This window comes from Gobius niger (assembly GCF_951799975.1).
Source record: "Gobius niger genome assembly, chromosome: 20".
NCBI classification, from domain to species: domain Eukaryota; kingdom Metazoa; phylum Chordata; class Actinopteri; order Gobiiformes; family Gobiidae; genus Gobius; species Gobius niger.
In genome coordinates, this window is record NC_136871.1 from 18,778,326 (window position 1) to 18,796,132 (window position 17,807).

The 17,807-nt window shown below is 41.8% G+C and overlaps 2 protein-coding genes across 2 annotated transcripts in view; both read left to right on the forward strand.

Annotated features, from left to right (window-relative positions):
• LOC306979888 (potassium voltage-gated channel subfamily A member 10) overlaps positions 1–17,807 on the forward strand; it is a 76,095-nt gene that overhangs the window by 28,648 nt on the left and 29,640 nt on the right. The gene's annotated exons all lie outside the window — the stretch shown is intronic.
• LOC306979890 (potassium voltage-gated channel subfamily A member 3-like) lies at positions 3,086–5,142 on the forward strand. The gene has a single exon (XM_079579043.1). It carries the CDS (start codon positions 3,353–3,355, stop codon positions 4,868–4,870), a length of 1,518 nt encoding a protein of 505 aa, XP_079435169.1. The 5' UTR covers positions 3,086–3,352; the 3' UTR covers positions 4,871–5,142.

Genomic DNA, 17,807 nt, shown 5'->3' on the forward strand with positions numbered 1-17,807 from the left:
TCAAATGTGTGCCAGGATGAATTACAATCCATCCTTTTTAGTTTTATTTCGAGCGAGTTGATGTTGTGTCGCAGACGTGAGGGAGGTTATTGGATTTTGTTCAACTTTTCCTTTCCTAAACACCATTCAGATATCACCAGCAGCTTTTACCAATGCGGTCCGGCCCAAATATTGACTCTTGTAACGCTCACTTAACCCGGTGTGCCGCTCCACATCATGAGCAGAAAAGCAAACTTGTGACCTTGGCCTTCACCTTGACTCGAGCGACAGTGGACGTGTAATGATCGTGTGCCGCAGCCAGTACATGACTCTGATCAATAGGCCGCGCTCTCTCACTCTGCGGCGCTATCGATCAGTCGCTGCGTGCCTGTGCGCCAGACCGAACAGACAAAAAAACCCTGGTTCCTCATTATTCAAACAGAGAGCTTTTTTATCTTGTCAGACAAAAGACAGCCCTCTCCCACTGCTGTCTGCAAACCCTGTCCAATGACAAATGCACTTAAGGCCTTTTGGGAGGGATTATTACATGAAATTCTTGTCCCGACGCATATAACCGTTAGTAAAATTCCAGCTCCTGCCAGGATTTATTCATTATTTGTTAAGTTCCCACGCTGATAAAGTCTATCTTTCATTGCCTTCCATCTCTAGAGGTTTGGAGTCTATACGGTTGTATTGAGCGTGCATTGTGAAACCACTCAAGAAAAACCTATGACCAAAGATATTGCTTTTTCCATTGTGTATTTTTAGGATATATTCCTGATCTCTCGGCAAACGTTTCACGGCAAGTGTAGACGTTATCTGCGTGAGAATCCTGAAGCGTTTCATTCTCAAAAACCCGCAAGGCGCCCATGTATTCACGGCCTAACAATGTAATCAGCAGAGCGCTTTCCCCTGCATATAGAGGGCTCCATCAGCAGCCTCAGCCATCAATTACTGTTATCCCTGGCCTCTGTAGCATCCAAGGTTCATCTCGGAGAGCAAATCAAAATGGTATTTTCTCATAAGCCGGGCAGGAAGGCAGGCCCGATGCACTCAATCAGTCTGTGTTTACAAGCCGCGTCCATGGAGCGAGTGAATTTAAACAAAATGTATTCACGGCTATTATTTTTAACGGGCATGTGAATAGGGTAAAGCGAGATGCAGGGAGGGAGGAGGAGGTGTGAGCGATACGGCCAGGGGCTACGTGATAACCACTGTAAAATAAATCGGCTCTCCTGCCCATGCTCTAAGCTGTTTAAATCTGTCCCTGTTTCCACGCCAGTATTTCGACACTAAGTGGCCATGCAGCAAACACAAAAACAGCCTGTGTCATTTTAATCCCCACCTATAAAATGCTCAGCCGCTGGCTTTCAATGTGAAATTCAATCTCTTGGTCGAGACCGGAAATTATATAACTTAAAGTCACCTTCTTTTTCACCAAACACTTGTTTCGTTGCTATGGAGACCAGCCCCAGACAAAACTTGCTTCGCGCACCAAGGTTCAACCACGTCTTTCCTACGTCAGAGATGAAAGAAAATATCTTTTATTGTGCTTGCAATGATTACGCTCAAATTTGAGCTGCATCGTGTCTCTGTTTCATGTGTGCTTTTTCATATTGTATCGGATAAAGCCGATCTGTGAGGATTTTACAAGTTTGTTTACATTACTGTGTAGTATCACACAGAGACCCACACCTCACACCACCCGCATTAGTGTATTTGCTCCAGTTCGACTTTACCAAATCGAAACGCTTCTAGACTGGAGTTCACAACCTATACATAGGCCAGAGTAACGCCTCATTTGAAAGCTAAGACCTACAAAACTGATCTAAATGGATCTTTTTCTTTGCATTGTTGTCACTTTTTTCCACATTCTTTTTCATCAAATTTTTGCCAGTTTTTTTTTACCTTTTTGTTACACGTTTGTCACTTTTTTATCACTCTTTTGTTGCCCTTTTTTTGTTGAGCTTTTGTTTTGTTTTTTTGTTTTCTCATCCTTGTTTTCTTCTTGTTCTTGTCGCTATTTTGACACTCTTTTCCAGACGCTCTTAGACTTCGGTGAAGCCAACCTGGAGATAATGTGTTCTGTTCAGGCGGGGGTTAAGAGGTTAATTGACTTTTTATGCAACGGCTTTTTTGCAGACTGTGATGCTGATGTTCAAAACTGTACACCCTGAACAGCGCAAGTGTACTCGAGTTCTTTATATGTATGTCTTTGGTAAATGCTGTTTTGTTAAGCTTTTAAACTGCCTCGCCTATCACATAGTCACAAAACTAAATATAGTCCTACAATTGTTTCATGCCAGAATGTCTTCTTTTGATTGAATGCAACACCCACGTTTTACATGCTGGTAAAGTGTCATCTTAGTTATTTACATCACCATAGAAATCTAGCAGCAGGACAATCAATCTACTTTATTACCGTCACATTTGAGACCATGGATCCTTTAGATGGAGCTAAAGTTAAAGTGAATAAAAGACTGATTTGAACATTCAGCTCTGTCTTATATCCTGAGTTCTCTGTCATGTTTTGATTAGGCGATGCACGGCGTCTCAACAAAGAACCGAGCCCTTGAAGTGTACACTGTGAATCGTTATTGATTGTATTTAGTTTATCTTTAGCTGCGTCTTTTCATCATTGTGGGGAAAATGTGGTCCACAGCCTTGCATTTGAACAAGCTGCTTTTGTTGTGTTTGGAGAGAGAGAGTTCACCTTGAGCTACAAGTGATCACGCCTGCGAGTCTTGTTTTCAGCACCATGGAGAGCAACACCTCCCCGATAAACAACTTTCCACTGTGAGCTGTGGAGTAGTGCATGCCTCCACTGGGATTCCTGCTATTCACAGCCCGGCACGTGCATCCATTTTAGATCAGTGCAACAACTGAGAGAGGCATCACAGCAATGTTTGGTACTGAGACGCTGCACATTGCTGTCAAATTGTGTCATACAAAACAAAACTTGAGTCAAAAAGATATATATTCAAAAAAAGATAAAGTGAAAAGGGAAGGAGACAGACGAAGCAAACACAGCCCCCGTCCTCTTTATTATGTTTATTATGCCAAGTGTTGAGCTGAGAGCGCCGTGTGAGCCGACATCAAACAGGTGTTTGTGTTCTCGTAAAGCAAAAGCGTGTTGTGTGAAGGGTTCGTTTCCTATTGGGTGGCAGCGGGTGGACGTATGTCAGACATATGCGCGTGGTGGGCGGGTGTCCGTGTGTTTGTTAAAAAAAAAAAAACTAAAGGCAGAGGGAGTGCGGCGCTTTGACGCGTGCAGCCGCAAAGAGGTGACGGATGGTGGAGATGTAAGTGCGGCCGCGCTCGGCTCTCCAAAGCTGTTGGGCTTTGGCCCTTACGGACTCTGCAGACCACCTGTATGGACCACCACACACCCAGCGTGATCCAGTCGCCCTCGTCCAGCAGGAACAGGGGCAACAGCACGACACACAGCCGGGGTGATGAGGCGGAGCGGGGCGTCATGACCGCGGACAACATGCTCGAGGATCTGCCCGTGGAGCGGCACGAGCGCGGGCGCCAGGGATGCTGCGAGAGGGTGGTGATCAACATTTCGGGTCTACGGTTCGAGACTCAACTCAAAACTTTCAACCAGTTCCCAGACACGCTTCTGGGGGACCCGAGAAAGAGGATGCGATACTTTGACCCACTGCGGAATGAATATTTCTTTGATAGAAACAGACCGAGCTTTGATGCCATACTGTACTACTATCAGTCCGGGGGGCGCATCCGCAGACCCGTCAACGTGCCCATTGACATCTTCTCTGAGGAAATCAGGTTTTACCAACTTGGAGAGGATGCCATGGAAAAATTTCGGGAGGATGAGGGCTTCATAAAAGAAGAGGAGCGCATATTACCAAAGAATGATTTCCAAAAACAGGTTTGGCTGCTCTTTGAGTACCCTGAGAGTTCGGGACCAGCCAGAGGCATCGCCATCGTGTCAGTGCTCGTCATCCTCATTTCGATTGTCATTTTCTGTATGGAAACTCTGCCAGAGTTCAGAGATGAGAGGGAGCAAGCCACAGTGGCCCCGGTTGTAAACGGCACAGCCCCTTCGGGCCCCAATCCTTTTACCGATCCATTCTTTGTGATCGAGACACTGTGCATCATCTGGTTCTCTTTTGAACTCCTCGTGAGGTTTTTTGCTTGCCCCAGTAAGACAACCTTCTCCAAAAACATCATGAATATCATAGACATCGTTGCCATTATCCCATACTTCATCACACTTGGGACTGAACTGGCCGAGACGGAGACAAATGGAGGGCAACAGGCGATGTCTCTGGCCATCCTGAGAGTTATCAGGCTGGTGAGAGTGTTTCGTATCTTTAAGCTCTCACGCCACTCGAAGGGACTTCAGATATTGGGTCAGACGCTCAAAGCGAGCATGAGGGAGCTGGGCTTACTCATTTTCTTTCTTTTTATAGGAGTTATTTTGTTTTCGAGTGCAGTTTACTTTGCAGAAGCAGACGACCCGACATCTAGTTTCACGAGCATCCCGGACGCGTTCTGGTGGGCCGTGGTCACTATGACGACAGTGGGATACGGGGACATGCACCCGGTGACTATCGGAGGTAAAATTGTGGGTTCTTTGTGCGCAATAGCCGGAGTCCTGACCATTGCCTTACCCGTGCCTGTGATTGTGTCCAACTTCAACTACTTCTACCACAGAGAGACGGACGGAGAGGAGCAGCCCGTTTACGCGCACACGGACAGTTGCGAGCACCTCCCTCCCGAGGCGCACAGGGGCTCGTGCAGCTCCTCGTCTCTCAGCAAATCGGACTATATGGTGATCGAGGAGGGCACGTTCAAACAACCCAACTACAGCACAGAGAACACGCAGAACTGCGTGAACATCAAGAAGATATTCACAGACGTGTAAAATACTATATTTGTGGAGCATGACAACTTAGTAGCTATAAATAAGCCTAATATTTTTATATTATCGAGAGTAATGTGTACGTCCATATCTGTGGGTGACACCTGCCTAAATATCCTCTTTAACAAGCCATTTATTGGTCCATCATTAAAGAGCAGGCTATAGTAAATAGGCAGTTCTGCTTATCTGACAGTGAAACAGTTTAATAGTGAGTCTGTTCCTCTCTTCACCTATAGGTGGTGGCAGTGACTCACGAAAGCATTCTCAGTTCTTATTGTGTGGATTCGTGACAGTTTTCCCTTTTATGGCTAGATTGTTATTATTCTAAAGATGATAATGATGATGATTAGCCTACTATTATCATTATTATTATTATCATTATTATTATTATTATTATCATTATTATTGTTGTTATTAGTATTAGGAATATAATTTAATGTAACAATTGTTTGCTCCTTAGAAGTAATTAATCAATTTTCTAATATAGTCTATTATTTGTAATGTTAATAGACCATTCATCTCTGTGACTTTACTAGTTATGAATAGAGCTTACACCACCTATGATTGTTTATTGGGGTCACAGTCCAATCCAAGTTTAAATTGCTCCATTAAGAGGTAAAACAATACATATTTTTGACACAACTTGACTGTGTGCCACCCCACGACTTCACCCTCTGTCGGCAGACGGCACAAAGTGAGGCAATGACTTGTTAAAGAAATATTTGCGCAGTGAGTATTGCCACTTGTTGCCTATATATCTTAATGTTTGGGAAGACGTTTTTGGTATTTCTGGTTGGAATACTCTTGTAGCCTATAATCTACTCTATTGCATATAACTGCCAATCAGAAACGTTGTCTTGTGCTTTGTGGGAAGACGAGTTTCCATGTCGCGTGTCAGTGTCCTTAATAGACTGTGGTCATTGATATAACCGAATACCTGTGTAGGTTATATAATATCATAACCTGTTGTCTTGTGCACAATATTCTTCAGGTATCCACAGTGCTCTATATGGAAATGCCTAACATATGTTGAGCTTTTCGTAAAATTGTATTTTTACTCAGATCTGCCTCATAGCCTCTACAAAATAAAGCGGAAAAAGCAATGACTGGATATCCATGTTGTTTTGATGATATTGTCTTTGAGGTCATGTGCACAACAAGGGAGAGAGCGTGCCACGTCCTGCCTTCTTCTGGATGAACCCGCCTTGTGTTGCAGTCTCCATGACAACGGTAGTTTCCTGGGTAACCCCCTCCAATGTTGCCATGGAGCTGCGTTGCTTTATCATGAAGACTTTCCAACTGCGGTTCATTATCACTTCTTTGTCGTCCGAGGCCGGGAAAAGATCAACAGTTGAGTTTGGGATGTCAAACTATCAGAGCGTCGTCGCAAACTAATGAAATCCGTCGCTAACACAAAGTTTGTCTGCTCAAATGTGGGGGAAACAAGCATCCCATCAATGGCGGGGTTTGTGTCACGTAGAGGCCATCTGCACTTCTCCGTCGTCCCTCCTGAAACAGACCCAGCTGCTCTTTCAGATGTAAACCATTTTCTGAGTTGGCATGCCAACTTCGCTGACGTCAGCTGCCTTTCATCCCCTCCGGCACTTCGTTTGCGAGTGCGCTTTTTAATAGGACTTATTGACAATAAAGCAGGAAATGTGAAAACGATGCAAACAATACTTGGATACACACAGGGGGTGAGACAGTCATGCGGCTTATTATTTTTGCTCATCCATTTATTTCTTTTTCACTTTGTATGTTTTTGCACCAGTCTTGTGGTTTGGTTTAATGTTTTTCGATGCCTTTAACCTCTTAACCCCCGACTGCACATTTTCTCAAGTTTGGCTTTACCCAAATATATATAAGCTTCTTGAAAAAAGTGTCAAAATAGCAACAAAAATTAGACAAAAACGAGGATGAAAATGCAACCAAAGAGCAACAAAGACTTGACAAAAATGCACTAAAAAGTGACTCAAGAGAAACAAAAAGGCAACAACAGAAAAGTGATGGAAAAAAACAAACAATCAAGCAACAAAAAAGTGACAACAAGTGATGAGAGAAACTAGATTTAGGTAAAGCTGAACGGGAGAAAATGCACTCGGTTACGGCGGGGGTTAAGAGGTTAACTTCATTAGACAAGTTGCTGTAACTAGACCTACAGTCCATTCTCATAATTTCATGAAGCATAATTTACTACTGCCCTCTAGTGGATCATCAACAATATTACTTTTATTGCACTACATGCATTTGATATTTGTGATGTCGATTGTTTTTTTTTTTAATGTAGTTATGTAGTCAAAATGTGTGTCGATTGATTGATTATATATAGGCTAACAGTTTCTTAATAGACATTTTGCAAAAAAGTTAGGCTTTGTTTTTCTAATCATTTAACTATATAACAAAGTTTTGACATGTCTAATGAAACAGGACGCACTAATGTAATGGGTAAAAGACCTAATGTTTGAGACAGTGGATGACTTAGCTCTGTCCTCTCGGCCGAACACCTGAAACCGCAGGTGCTCTGTTTAAAATGTGCTGACTGGCTTTGTTCCTTGAGTTTCCCGTGGTGGAACTAAACCTTCTTCAGTGTATTTTTAACCAAGGAACACACAACATGTCTGCACGTTTCCCAGTGTCGTTTATCACCGGCTGCAGCGCTCCGCAATTAGGACACTGCGGTTCAGCCCGTCTTGTTCTGGTTTCATGATCGTGAGAGCTGTTGAGTTTGGAGAGCGGTTTGTTGTAGTGAGAAAAAACATAATGTACTGTAAATTGACACAGGTGAAGTCCTTAGCCAGTTAAAATACATTAAATTGGCAGTAGTTGTGATACAGTACGATTAATGACTTATTTCATTACATTTTTTGTCTCACTTAACAAAGTTTTATATGTTTAGCCGACTAAATAACTTACTAAAGCCAATTAGATGTGTATTTCTGCATAACCAGTGATGAAGTTTTAACATTTAAAAGGTTCAGTGAATGCATTACAAAACATTCTGTGCAAAAACATTGTACACAACTGTTTGCACAAGGCCCATTAGAGGAGTATTTATAGCACAAATGGGTTTAATTGTGTTAATGTCACAAGTCAGTGCATGATCTGTGTCCCCTCAGTGTGTCTGTCAGAGCGTCTGATGCCTGCCTGCTGCACAGCCGTAAGACGGTCACAGCTGGTTCGCCTCAGCGCTCTCTCCTCTGGGATCCTTCTCATTAACAGGGAGGTACTGGCATGGACTGCACACAGTGGCTGCACAATGCTTCAGCGTCCACACCAGACATAATACGCAGACAAACACTGCTCCTCTGGTTAAGGCTTGCGTTCATTTGTGTTTAAAATATGTCTGCAGTTTTGCTTACTAATCATGGTGAGTTGATGTAACCAGACTAGACCATCTTTGTATTCTGTATTACATTGACACTGGTTTTGTATTATTTTGATTTTCTTTTTGGCATTTTTTACAGATTTGAAATGTCCAACAGCTTGACTCCCCTCTCTGTGTGACGGGCAATAGGTGTGCGATTGCTGGGAGGGGCTGAACATACTTGGGCCTGTGGGTGAAGTGGGTCTTTGGGAATCCCCTTTAGAGGAGTATTGTCAATGTTCACAAATTGCTGTCTTATGGCTGGATGGAAAACAATTACAATTAATTATCTTCAGATTAAGACAAAAATTGCCTATTTTTCTATGTATTTATTGTGACACGTGCAACACATACTACATACAGTACATACTACAAATAATAGTACAAACTCTAGACCCATAAGTTTAAGTTTAAGTTTAATGGTTTTGTATAGCCCAATATCACAACAGAAGTCAGCAGGTAGCGACGAGCGGCGTGGGTGTCCCCCGTCCTTAGACTCTCCAGCACGGCAAGGAAAAACTCAAAAACCCGGCAGGAGAAAAGAGAAACCTTAGGGAAAACCACAGAAGAAGAGATCCACTCCCATGGACGGACAGGCTATAGAGACCCAGGGCCGAAGGATCCCTCAGCAGACGGGCCAAGATCACAGACCGTCCAGTCCTCAGACTCCAGATTGCAGGGTTCCTCCGTTCGATCTAGACAGGCACTCCCGAGGGGGGGTGGGACAGGAGACACCATGTGAATAGTGATGAATATTGTATCATAATAAGACAAAGTCTGCAGTAAGAAGAAGAGGACAGCGCTCAGTGGACCGTACTTCCCACAGCAGTGTTCCTCCTATGGCAGCTTTACTTCAGACTGTGGGTTAGAGCTTTACCTAACTGACCTGATTATAAGCTAATTCGAAGAGGTACGTTTTGTGCCTAGTCTTAAATGTAGGGACTCTGTCTGCTTCTTTAACGTGGGCTGGGAGTTTATTCCATAAGACCGGAGCTTGGTAGCTAAAGGCTCTGCCTCCTACAGTGATTTTGGAGACTCGAGGAATCACTAGTAGCCCTGAGTTTTGAGAGCGGAGAGCTCTGGTTGGCTGATATGGAATCACAGCGTCTTGGAGATAGAGCAGAGCTAAACCCTTTATGGATTTAAATGTGAGGAGCAGGATTTTAAATTTTATTCTAAACTCAACAGGAAGCCAATGGAGAGACTTTAGCACAGGTGTAATGTGTTCTCTTCTCTTTGTCTTGCAGCTGCATTTTGAACTAATTGAAAACTTTTCAGGGAGCTTTTAGGGCACGCTGCCAGCAGGCTGTTGCAGTAATCCAGCCTTGAAGAGACAAATGCATCACTCTTAGTTAGGATATTTCGTATTTTAGCATTGTTGCGCAGGTGAAAGAACGCTATTATACAAGCCTGGTTTATATGTGTTTTAAAAGAGAGGTCTTGGTCAAACAGAACTCCAAGGTTTTTTACTGTTGTGCTCGTTGATATGCTAACATTATCCAGGGAGATGATCTGTTGAGATAAAGACTCAGGGCCTAATATAATAACCTTGGTTTTGTCCGGGTTAAGAAGGAGGTAATTTGCTGTCATCCATGTCTTAATGGCTTTTACGCATGAGCTAAGCGTTTCTAATTTATCTGTCTGACCTGGTTTCATTGATGAATACAGCTGTGTGTCGTCCACATAACAGTGAAAATTTCTATTGTGATTTTGGATTATGTTACCTAATGGAAGAATGTACAGTGCCTCTCGAAAGTATTCATACACCTTGAACTTTTGCACATTTTGTCATGTTTACAACCCTAAACATAAAGATTTTATTTTGATTTTTTTACTCACACTCATGTTCACACACAAGTAACCGACAACTGTGAAGTGAAAGCAAAATGATACATGATTCTGTTATTTTTCAAAAAATAGAAAACCGAAAAGTGGGGCGTGCATAAGTATTCCTACAGCATGAATGAATACTTTGTGGAACCCCCTTTTACTGCAATAACAGCAGCAAGTCTTTTGGGGTTTGACTCTACAAGATTTGCACATGTAGAGACTGACATTTTAGCCCATTCATCTTTACAAAACAACTCAAGCTCTGTCACATTAGAAGGAGAGCGTTTGTGAACAGCAGTTTTCACATTATTCCACAGATTTTCAATAGGATTTAGGTCAGGACTTTGACTGGGCCATTCTAACACATTAATATGTTTTTATTGAACCATTCCATTGTAGATTTATCTTTGTGTTTAGGGTCATTGTCCTGCTGGAAGGTGAATCTCCGCCCCAGCCTCAGTTCTCTTGCTGACTCCAGCAGGTTTTCCTCCAAAATGTCCCCATGGCTCCATCCATCTTCACAACTATTCTTACTTTTCACTTTTCTATTTTTTGAAAAATAACAGAATCATGTATCATTTTGCTTTCACTTCACAGTTGTCTGTTACTTGTGTGTGAATGTTCAGTAAAAAAATCAAAATAAAATCTTTATGTTTAGGGTTGTAAACATGTCAAAATGTGCAAAAGTTCAAGGTGTATGAATACTTTCGAGAGGCACTGTATAGTATAAATAAAATTGGCCCTGAACCTCGTGGCACCCCATAGTACACTTTGGAACACGGTGAAGACTGTTGGTTTACATTAACGAATTGTTGCCTGTCAGATAAGTAAGATTTAAACCAGGAGAGGGCTGTTCCCCTGATGCCTACGTCACATTCTAACCTCTGCAGGAGAATATTGTGATCGATTGTGTCAAAGGCTGCGCTGAGGTCTAACAAAACTAGGATTGAAGCTAGTCCAGCATCAGCTGCTAATAACAGGTCGTTGGTAACTTTGACTAAGGCGGTCTCTGTGCTATGATAACTTCTTTACCCTGACTGAAATTTTTCAAATAAGTTATTGTCCTGTAGGTGACAGCAAAGCTGCTTAGCCACTGCTTTTTCAAGGATTTTTGAAATGAAAGGGAGATTAGATATGGGCCTATAGTTGGCTAAAATGTCAGGATCAAGACTAGGTTTTTTCAAAAGTGGTTTGATAACAGCATATTTAAAGGACTTTGGCACATAACCATTTTCTAAAGACGTGTTAATTATTTTCAATATGGTATCTGATATTTCAGGAGTAATTTCTTGAAGGAGTTTAATTGGAATTGGATCTAGAAGACAAGTTGAAGGTTTTGAGGACATAATGATTGATGATACCTCAGCCTCATCTACAGTTATAAACCTGTCTAAGACTTCAGATGGAGTCAATGATTCAACAGCTGGGTTTAGATCAGGACAAGATGAGGGTTGCTTATCATTTATTTTATCTCTAATGGTTTTGATTTTATCATTAAAGAATTCGAGGAAGTCATCGCAGCTAAGGGTATCAGGGATTGAAGGTTCTACTGCGCTGTGACTGTTTGTTAGCCGGGCCACAGTACTGAAGAGAACCCTAGGGTTGTTTTTATTTGCTTCAATTAATGAAGAGTAGTAGTTTGTTTGTGCTTTCCTCATGGCTTGCTTATAGGCGAGTAGGCATTTTTTCCAATATCTAAGAGATTGTTCAGTGCACGAATTGCGCTCGTAATTCCGCGTTGTACCAGGGGGCGACACACCTTCGGCCGAATAACTTTCTGTTTCAGTGGAGCCGCAACATCAAGGGCTGTTTTTAACGTGAGCATAACGCTGTCCACAAACTCATCACTATCATTTAAATCTGTAAGCGAGCTATTCTCTGTAAGATTAAAGACTGGTTGGATAATTTCTTTAAATTATAACACAGATTTTTCAGATAGTGTCCGTTTTAATTTAATTTTATCCTGTGGATTAGTATAATGTTCAATTAGGAAATTGAAATTGAATGTAATTAGGAAATGGTCAGAAAGCCCGGGGTTTTGAGGGAGAACGTTTAGGTCGCTAATTTCAATCCCATATGTTAAAACCAAATCAAGGGTGTGTTTATGACAGTGAGTAGGTTTATTCACATTTTGTGTGAAGCCAACCCCGTCCAGCAGGGCACTAAATGCCTTGCTCAGACTGTCACTCTTATTATCAACATGAATGTTAAAATCACCCACTGTTATAATTTTATTCCAATCCAACACTATACTGGCTAAAAACTCAGAAAATTCTGCTAAGAAGTCTGAGTAGGGGCCCGGAGGTCGATAAATAATTGCAAGTAGCAAAGCTTTTTGATTTTTAAATTTGGGAGAGGTGAGAGACAGCGTAGACTTTCAAATGAATTAAACTTTAGGTTGTTTTGGGGATTTAGAACAAGATTAGAGTGTGATATCGCTGCGACCCCACCACCTCGGCCAGTGGTTCTAGCCGCTTGAAAATTGACATAACTAGGAGGAGTAGATTCATTAAGCCTAACATAGTCGTCCTGCTGAAGCCATGTTTCAGTCAGGGCGAGAAGGTCAATGTTGTTATCGCAAATTAAGTCATTAACTAAAAGGGACTTCGAAGAGATTAATCTAATATTCAACAACCCAAACGTTATGTGCTTAGCACTTTGTTTATCATTTTGTTTAATGCTTAGTTTACTTTTGGGTATTTGTATTAGGTTATTTGGTCGTACACCGGCATTTGTTTTGTTAGCTTTTAATGTTTTAGTGCTTGGTGTACGGGGGACAGACACAATCTTTATTTGTTCTGGTATTTGTATTAAGTTATTTGGACGCACACCAGTGTTTGTTTTGTTAGCTTTTGATATTTTAGTCTTTGGTTTACGGAGGACAGACACAGTCTTTATTTGTTCTGGAGAATCTACACACTTGATTTGTGACAATCCGGGATCAGGGTTGGTGGTTACAGGGGAGCGATCTACACTAGCGCCCGGAGCTCATATCTGGACCGTCAATTTAGGCCGCGACTGAGGCTATCGGCCACATTCTTAGATAGAATCCCATAGAATTCTATAGGATTCTGTTAAATATTTATGGATTTGAGTTGAGGTGTGCACATGATTTTCAGATAACTCATGATCTGCTTAAAGGAGCGATACCTGATTTTACTTCTAGAAATGGAATGAAAATTATTTTATCCTCCTTTAGTATATTGCAAACTCAAATGCTTGTAAGGAGAACAGCGTGCATCAAATTATAAAACATTTGTATCAATTTCAAGAACTTTCAGGCTATTTATCTAGCATTTTTGTGAACATGACCCTGAAAAGTGACACTGCAAGTTGTGAAATTTGCCTATGAACTTGTCCCTGTAAAGAATTTGGATGCTACAAAGATGTTAGGAAAGCTACAAATAAGTTTGGACCACAACTAGTATTTGAATTTAGTGGCTTCCCCCTTTATTGTTGACAATCAAAAAATCATACAAATGTAGTTTTGGCCTTAAACTGATGCCACTAAATTGGATCCGTTTTCTAATGGCATTTTGAGCCAGTAAATCCAATCACAGAGTGACAGAAAGTAGCAATACGTGGAGGATATCAACAGATGGTCAATTTTGACCTTTTGTTTGTGTACTGTAGACCCAATAATGCTTGATATATCTTCCTCCTCTCAGGATATAATCCTGTCACAAAGTATGTATGTATAATAATCAACGAAACTCAGGCTGAAGAAGGTCCGAATAAAGAGGATTTGGGATCAAACAGGTCAAGAGGTGAACTGTAAAGTTATTTAACTCATAATTGGCTGAAGTAGACGTTTGCTAAAAATAATGCCGATAGTGAAAAATAGAAACATAATTTCTTGGTGGTTGGACACTTGCCCCATTCACAGTATGGGGATTTTTTGGAAGCCCTCCTGGAAAATAGATGTGTCATAAGAATTACACATTTCTTGAACAGTTCAAGTTGAAGAAAATCAATTAAAACCAACATATATCTGTACCTAAAACTGTTATATCCTTAGTAAACAACAAAATATCTTTCTTCCACAAAGTCGTCTTACTTATGTATCAAAGCTGCTGTCTTGTAATTTAGACCTCTACAAACATGTTCTCAAATGCATGTGATTCCAATCACACAGCTCATGTTTCAGTTTCCTCTCTGTTGCTCTTGTTTCAAATGTCCATTTTTTGTCGAATGATCAGTTCAAAACAGAAATGGCAAACCTAATTGCTGTCATACTTATCAGAAAAAGTTCTATTATATTTCCCGCCAAAATTTGTTCAGCATTATTTGGATGTTTTCCAAAAACCCAGTAATGCCAAAGCCCAGACACACATTGATCCACATCACGGACATTTAAACGGTCTAACGAATTTGCCCTTAATCTATAGAGCAGCACGTCCAAAAATAGAAATTATGACACATATTGCTCTTTTTTCTGTGGGTGCCATTCATCCATCTGTTCTTTGGAGAATGTGTAATGTCGCTCTGGGGCCTATTCATAAAGTTCACTCTTCTGGATCACGACTCGGTGTGCTGTGCTTTCACTCGCACAAAGGACAGCCCAGAAGGCATGCCAAAGGAGGCATACATGTCTCCCCCATGGGCTACACAACACCCCTGGAAAACTGCAATTTGAGCATTTGCTCGGCGACATGTCCTAAATGAGGATGCCGGAGGCAAAAAATTAGCTATTTTACTATCATGTACTTTAATTTCCACTGAGAAGGTTGTTTTTTTGCTGTCCTTGGTCTGTTGGTTGTCTGTTGCCAATTTGATTAATCACTTTCAAATTTGACAATATATTTTTAGAAATGTTTTGTTATGGGCCATGGAAGACATTTGTTTCTATCCGTTTAGGATTAAGCAATGTAAAAAAAAAAGCAGGGCTTTTACTGGTAATAATATGGTTTATGAAATTCATACTTACTTTACTGGTCATTCCCTTTGTTCTATACTATAACAATTAAAAAACATATGCTCGCAAATCCCCTCCTCGAACAGTCACCTTAACGTGGTGGAGGGGTGTGAGCGCCCGAATGATCCTGGAGCTCTGTTGTCGGGGCTTCGTGCCCCTGGTAGGGTCTCCCATGGCAAACTGGTCCTAGGTGACGGGTCAGACAAAGAGCGGTTCCGAAGCCCCTTAGGAGAGACCAGCAGGCCTGAGAATCGTGAGGCCGTCCTTCTGTGGACCCACCACCTACAGGACGAGCCATAGGGGGCTGGTGCTATGTGATTTGGGCAGCTCGGACAGCTGCCCCCATGACCCGGCAATGGACAAGTAGAAGAAAATGGATGGATGCTTGCATATCAAAGTCATTGTTGTATAGTCTGAATGGTCTCGCCCCCTCCTATCTGTCTGACCTGATTCAGCCTTACGCTCCCTCTCGTGCTCTCAGGTCAGCGGATCAGCTGCAACTGGTTGTTCCAAAAACCAAGCGCAAACTTCGGGGAGATCGGGCCTTCTCTGTTGCTGGCCCGCGGCTGTGGAACCAGCTGCCATTAGAGATTAGACAGGCCCAGTCCCTACCTGTTTTTAAATCTCTCCTAAAAACGCACCTTTTTTCTCTGGCGTTTAATGCAAATTGAGGTTGCCTGCTGTTGTTGTTGTACTTTTTCCTCATATTTTTTACTGTAAATATTTGTATCTGTTTCTGTGTGCGGCACTTTGGCCAACTGTACAGTTCTTAAAGTGCTTTATAAATAAAGTTGGTATGGTATGGTATATAATCTTCACTGGAGTTTCCCTCAGTATTGCCGATTATTGCACAATGCGGCATGAGGGTATCCCTGCAACAGTGACAGTGATTCACACTGACTGACTCATAGTCCTCCCCTTCAGCAGCAGCATGGCTCACTGGACTGAATGCAGCTTTAGTCTTTGTCAGGCTGTTGCTCGGTGTGAAACTGACAAATAGGTTGTAACCTTGTGTTCTGATCCAGGATGTCACTCTGCGAACAGCTCTGAATTAATAGACACTAGATTTTAATTCAGTCTGGACTTCTCTCTCATTTCCAAGATCATCCATTCAATGTCTTACGTGCTCTGTGTTCAAATTTAAACCAAAAAATAAACTGAACAAACGTGGAAGAATCTGTAATTCAGTGGAGTCTAGAGGAGACCCTAAGCTATTGTTGTGTGTTTTGTAGTTGGGAAACCGGAACACCAGAAGAAAACTAATGCAGACACGGAGAGAACATGCAAACATCATCCAGAAATGCTCCACCCAGCCTGGGAATCTAACTCAGGACCTTCTTGCTTTGAAGTAAACCTCAACTAGTAGAATCAGTGCTGTTTCCTTTATGATCAAACATTTTGAATTTGACCGTTCTTGGTTTGAGCTGGCAGTCATATTGTGGTTTGCTACGTGACAAGTGTGGCAGTGTGGCAGTACCGCAGTGGACTTATGTCCTTGTGCTCCTGGTTTCTGGCTCTGTTCCAGGGACTGCCCACTTTCCTGCTGCGACCCAATCTGACAAACAGTCCTTCCTTTTTCCATCTTCTATTTGCTGATTATTAATGCGTGTCTGTCAGCAAAGGACAAACAGCAACAATCTTGTATTGATATGGTGATGCAAGTGTACGGTATTGTTTTCATTCATTGGCCACTCTGTAAGAATGAAAGCTAATCTGGCCTTTTTCAGTCTCAGTCCATAGCTGTGATGCTGCAGTGACTCACCTCCCACGGGGTTTAAAAAAGTCTTTGTGAAGAAGCGTAAGAAAAACATCAACAAGCAAAAGGTTTAGAAAGAAACCCCAGAGGAGAAAGAAAAAGGTTGCATTTTTTGTGTTGCTGGTACATATAGAGTAGTGATATGTCTTTCTTTGGTTGAGTCTGTTGTTGAATAGAAGGGAAATATGGACCTTCCCTGTGCAGAGTTTGGGACCTGTCACTGTAGTGAAAGAGTGTGATGACAGACTCCAGAGTCCCCCCAGAGACAGTACTATTGGTGCCTAACCAATGGATAGTCCTAACCTTTGAAACCTGAGAAAATATGAAGGAGGGGGGAGTGTACGCTGTATAGACATTTGAACTCAATATGGTTTACAATAATATCTTAAAGGGATATTTCAGGATTTTTCATATAGGGCCTCATTTCCTAGTTATCCTGAGTGTTGTTGATTTGTGGACATATTTTTTTTAAATTCATGCAGTCCTTATATTTGAAGAGTTTAGTGGTGCTAGGCTAGCGCATGTCTATGGTAACTAGTAGCCTGCATTAAAAACCTCTTCAAAATCATGGGGTCGTCTTCCAAACGTTGCCATATCTGATTTGTAGAAAGCTTCTTTGTAAATTCCACGCGTAGTAATGCCGGCCGCAGGTAAACAAACTACTGCAGATCCGGTAACCTAACAGATCACTCCGCCGCTGCACAGCTTACAACCAGGAAGCTGATGCTGCTCAAATATAAGTTATTTTAAATGCAAAATGGTTACAATTCAAAAATTATTCAGTCGACACAGACATTTATATCAGCAGTCTGGTGTTATAAGTGATTTGCCTCAGGTGCTCTGTGCTTGGGTCAGACTGTTTTTAATGCAGGCTATTAGTTACCATAGACATGCGCTAGCCTGGCACCACTAAACTCTTCAAATATAAAGATTGCGTGAATTAAAATATATATCTCCAGAAATCAACAGCACTCTGAATAACTAGGAAATGAGGCCCTTTGTCAAAAATCCTGAAATATCCCTTTAACTTCCACCAAAGCAGAAGGCAATGTCAGGCATGAGCACCAAATCCAGA

Excerpts from the sequence above, each read along its gene's own strand:
- LOC306979890 (XM_079579043.1), top strand. The coding sequence starts at position 3,353 with ATGGACCACCACACACCCAGCGTGATCCAGTCGCCCTCGTCCAGCAGG.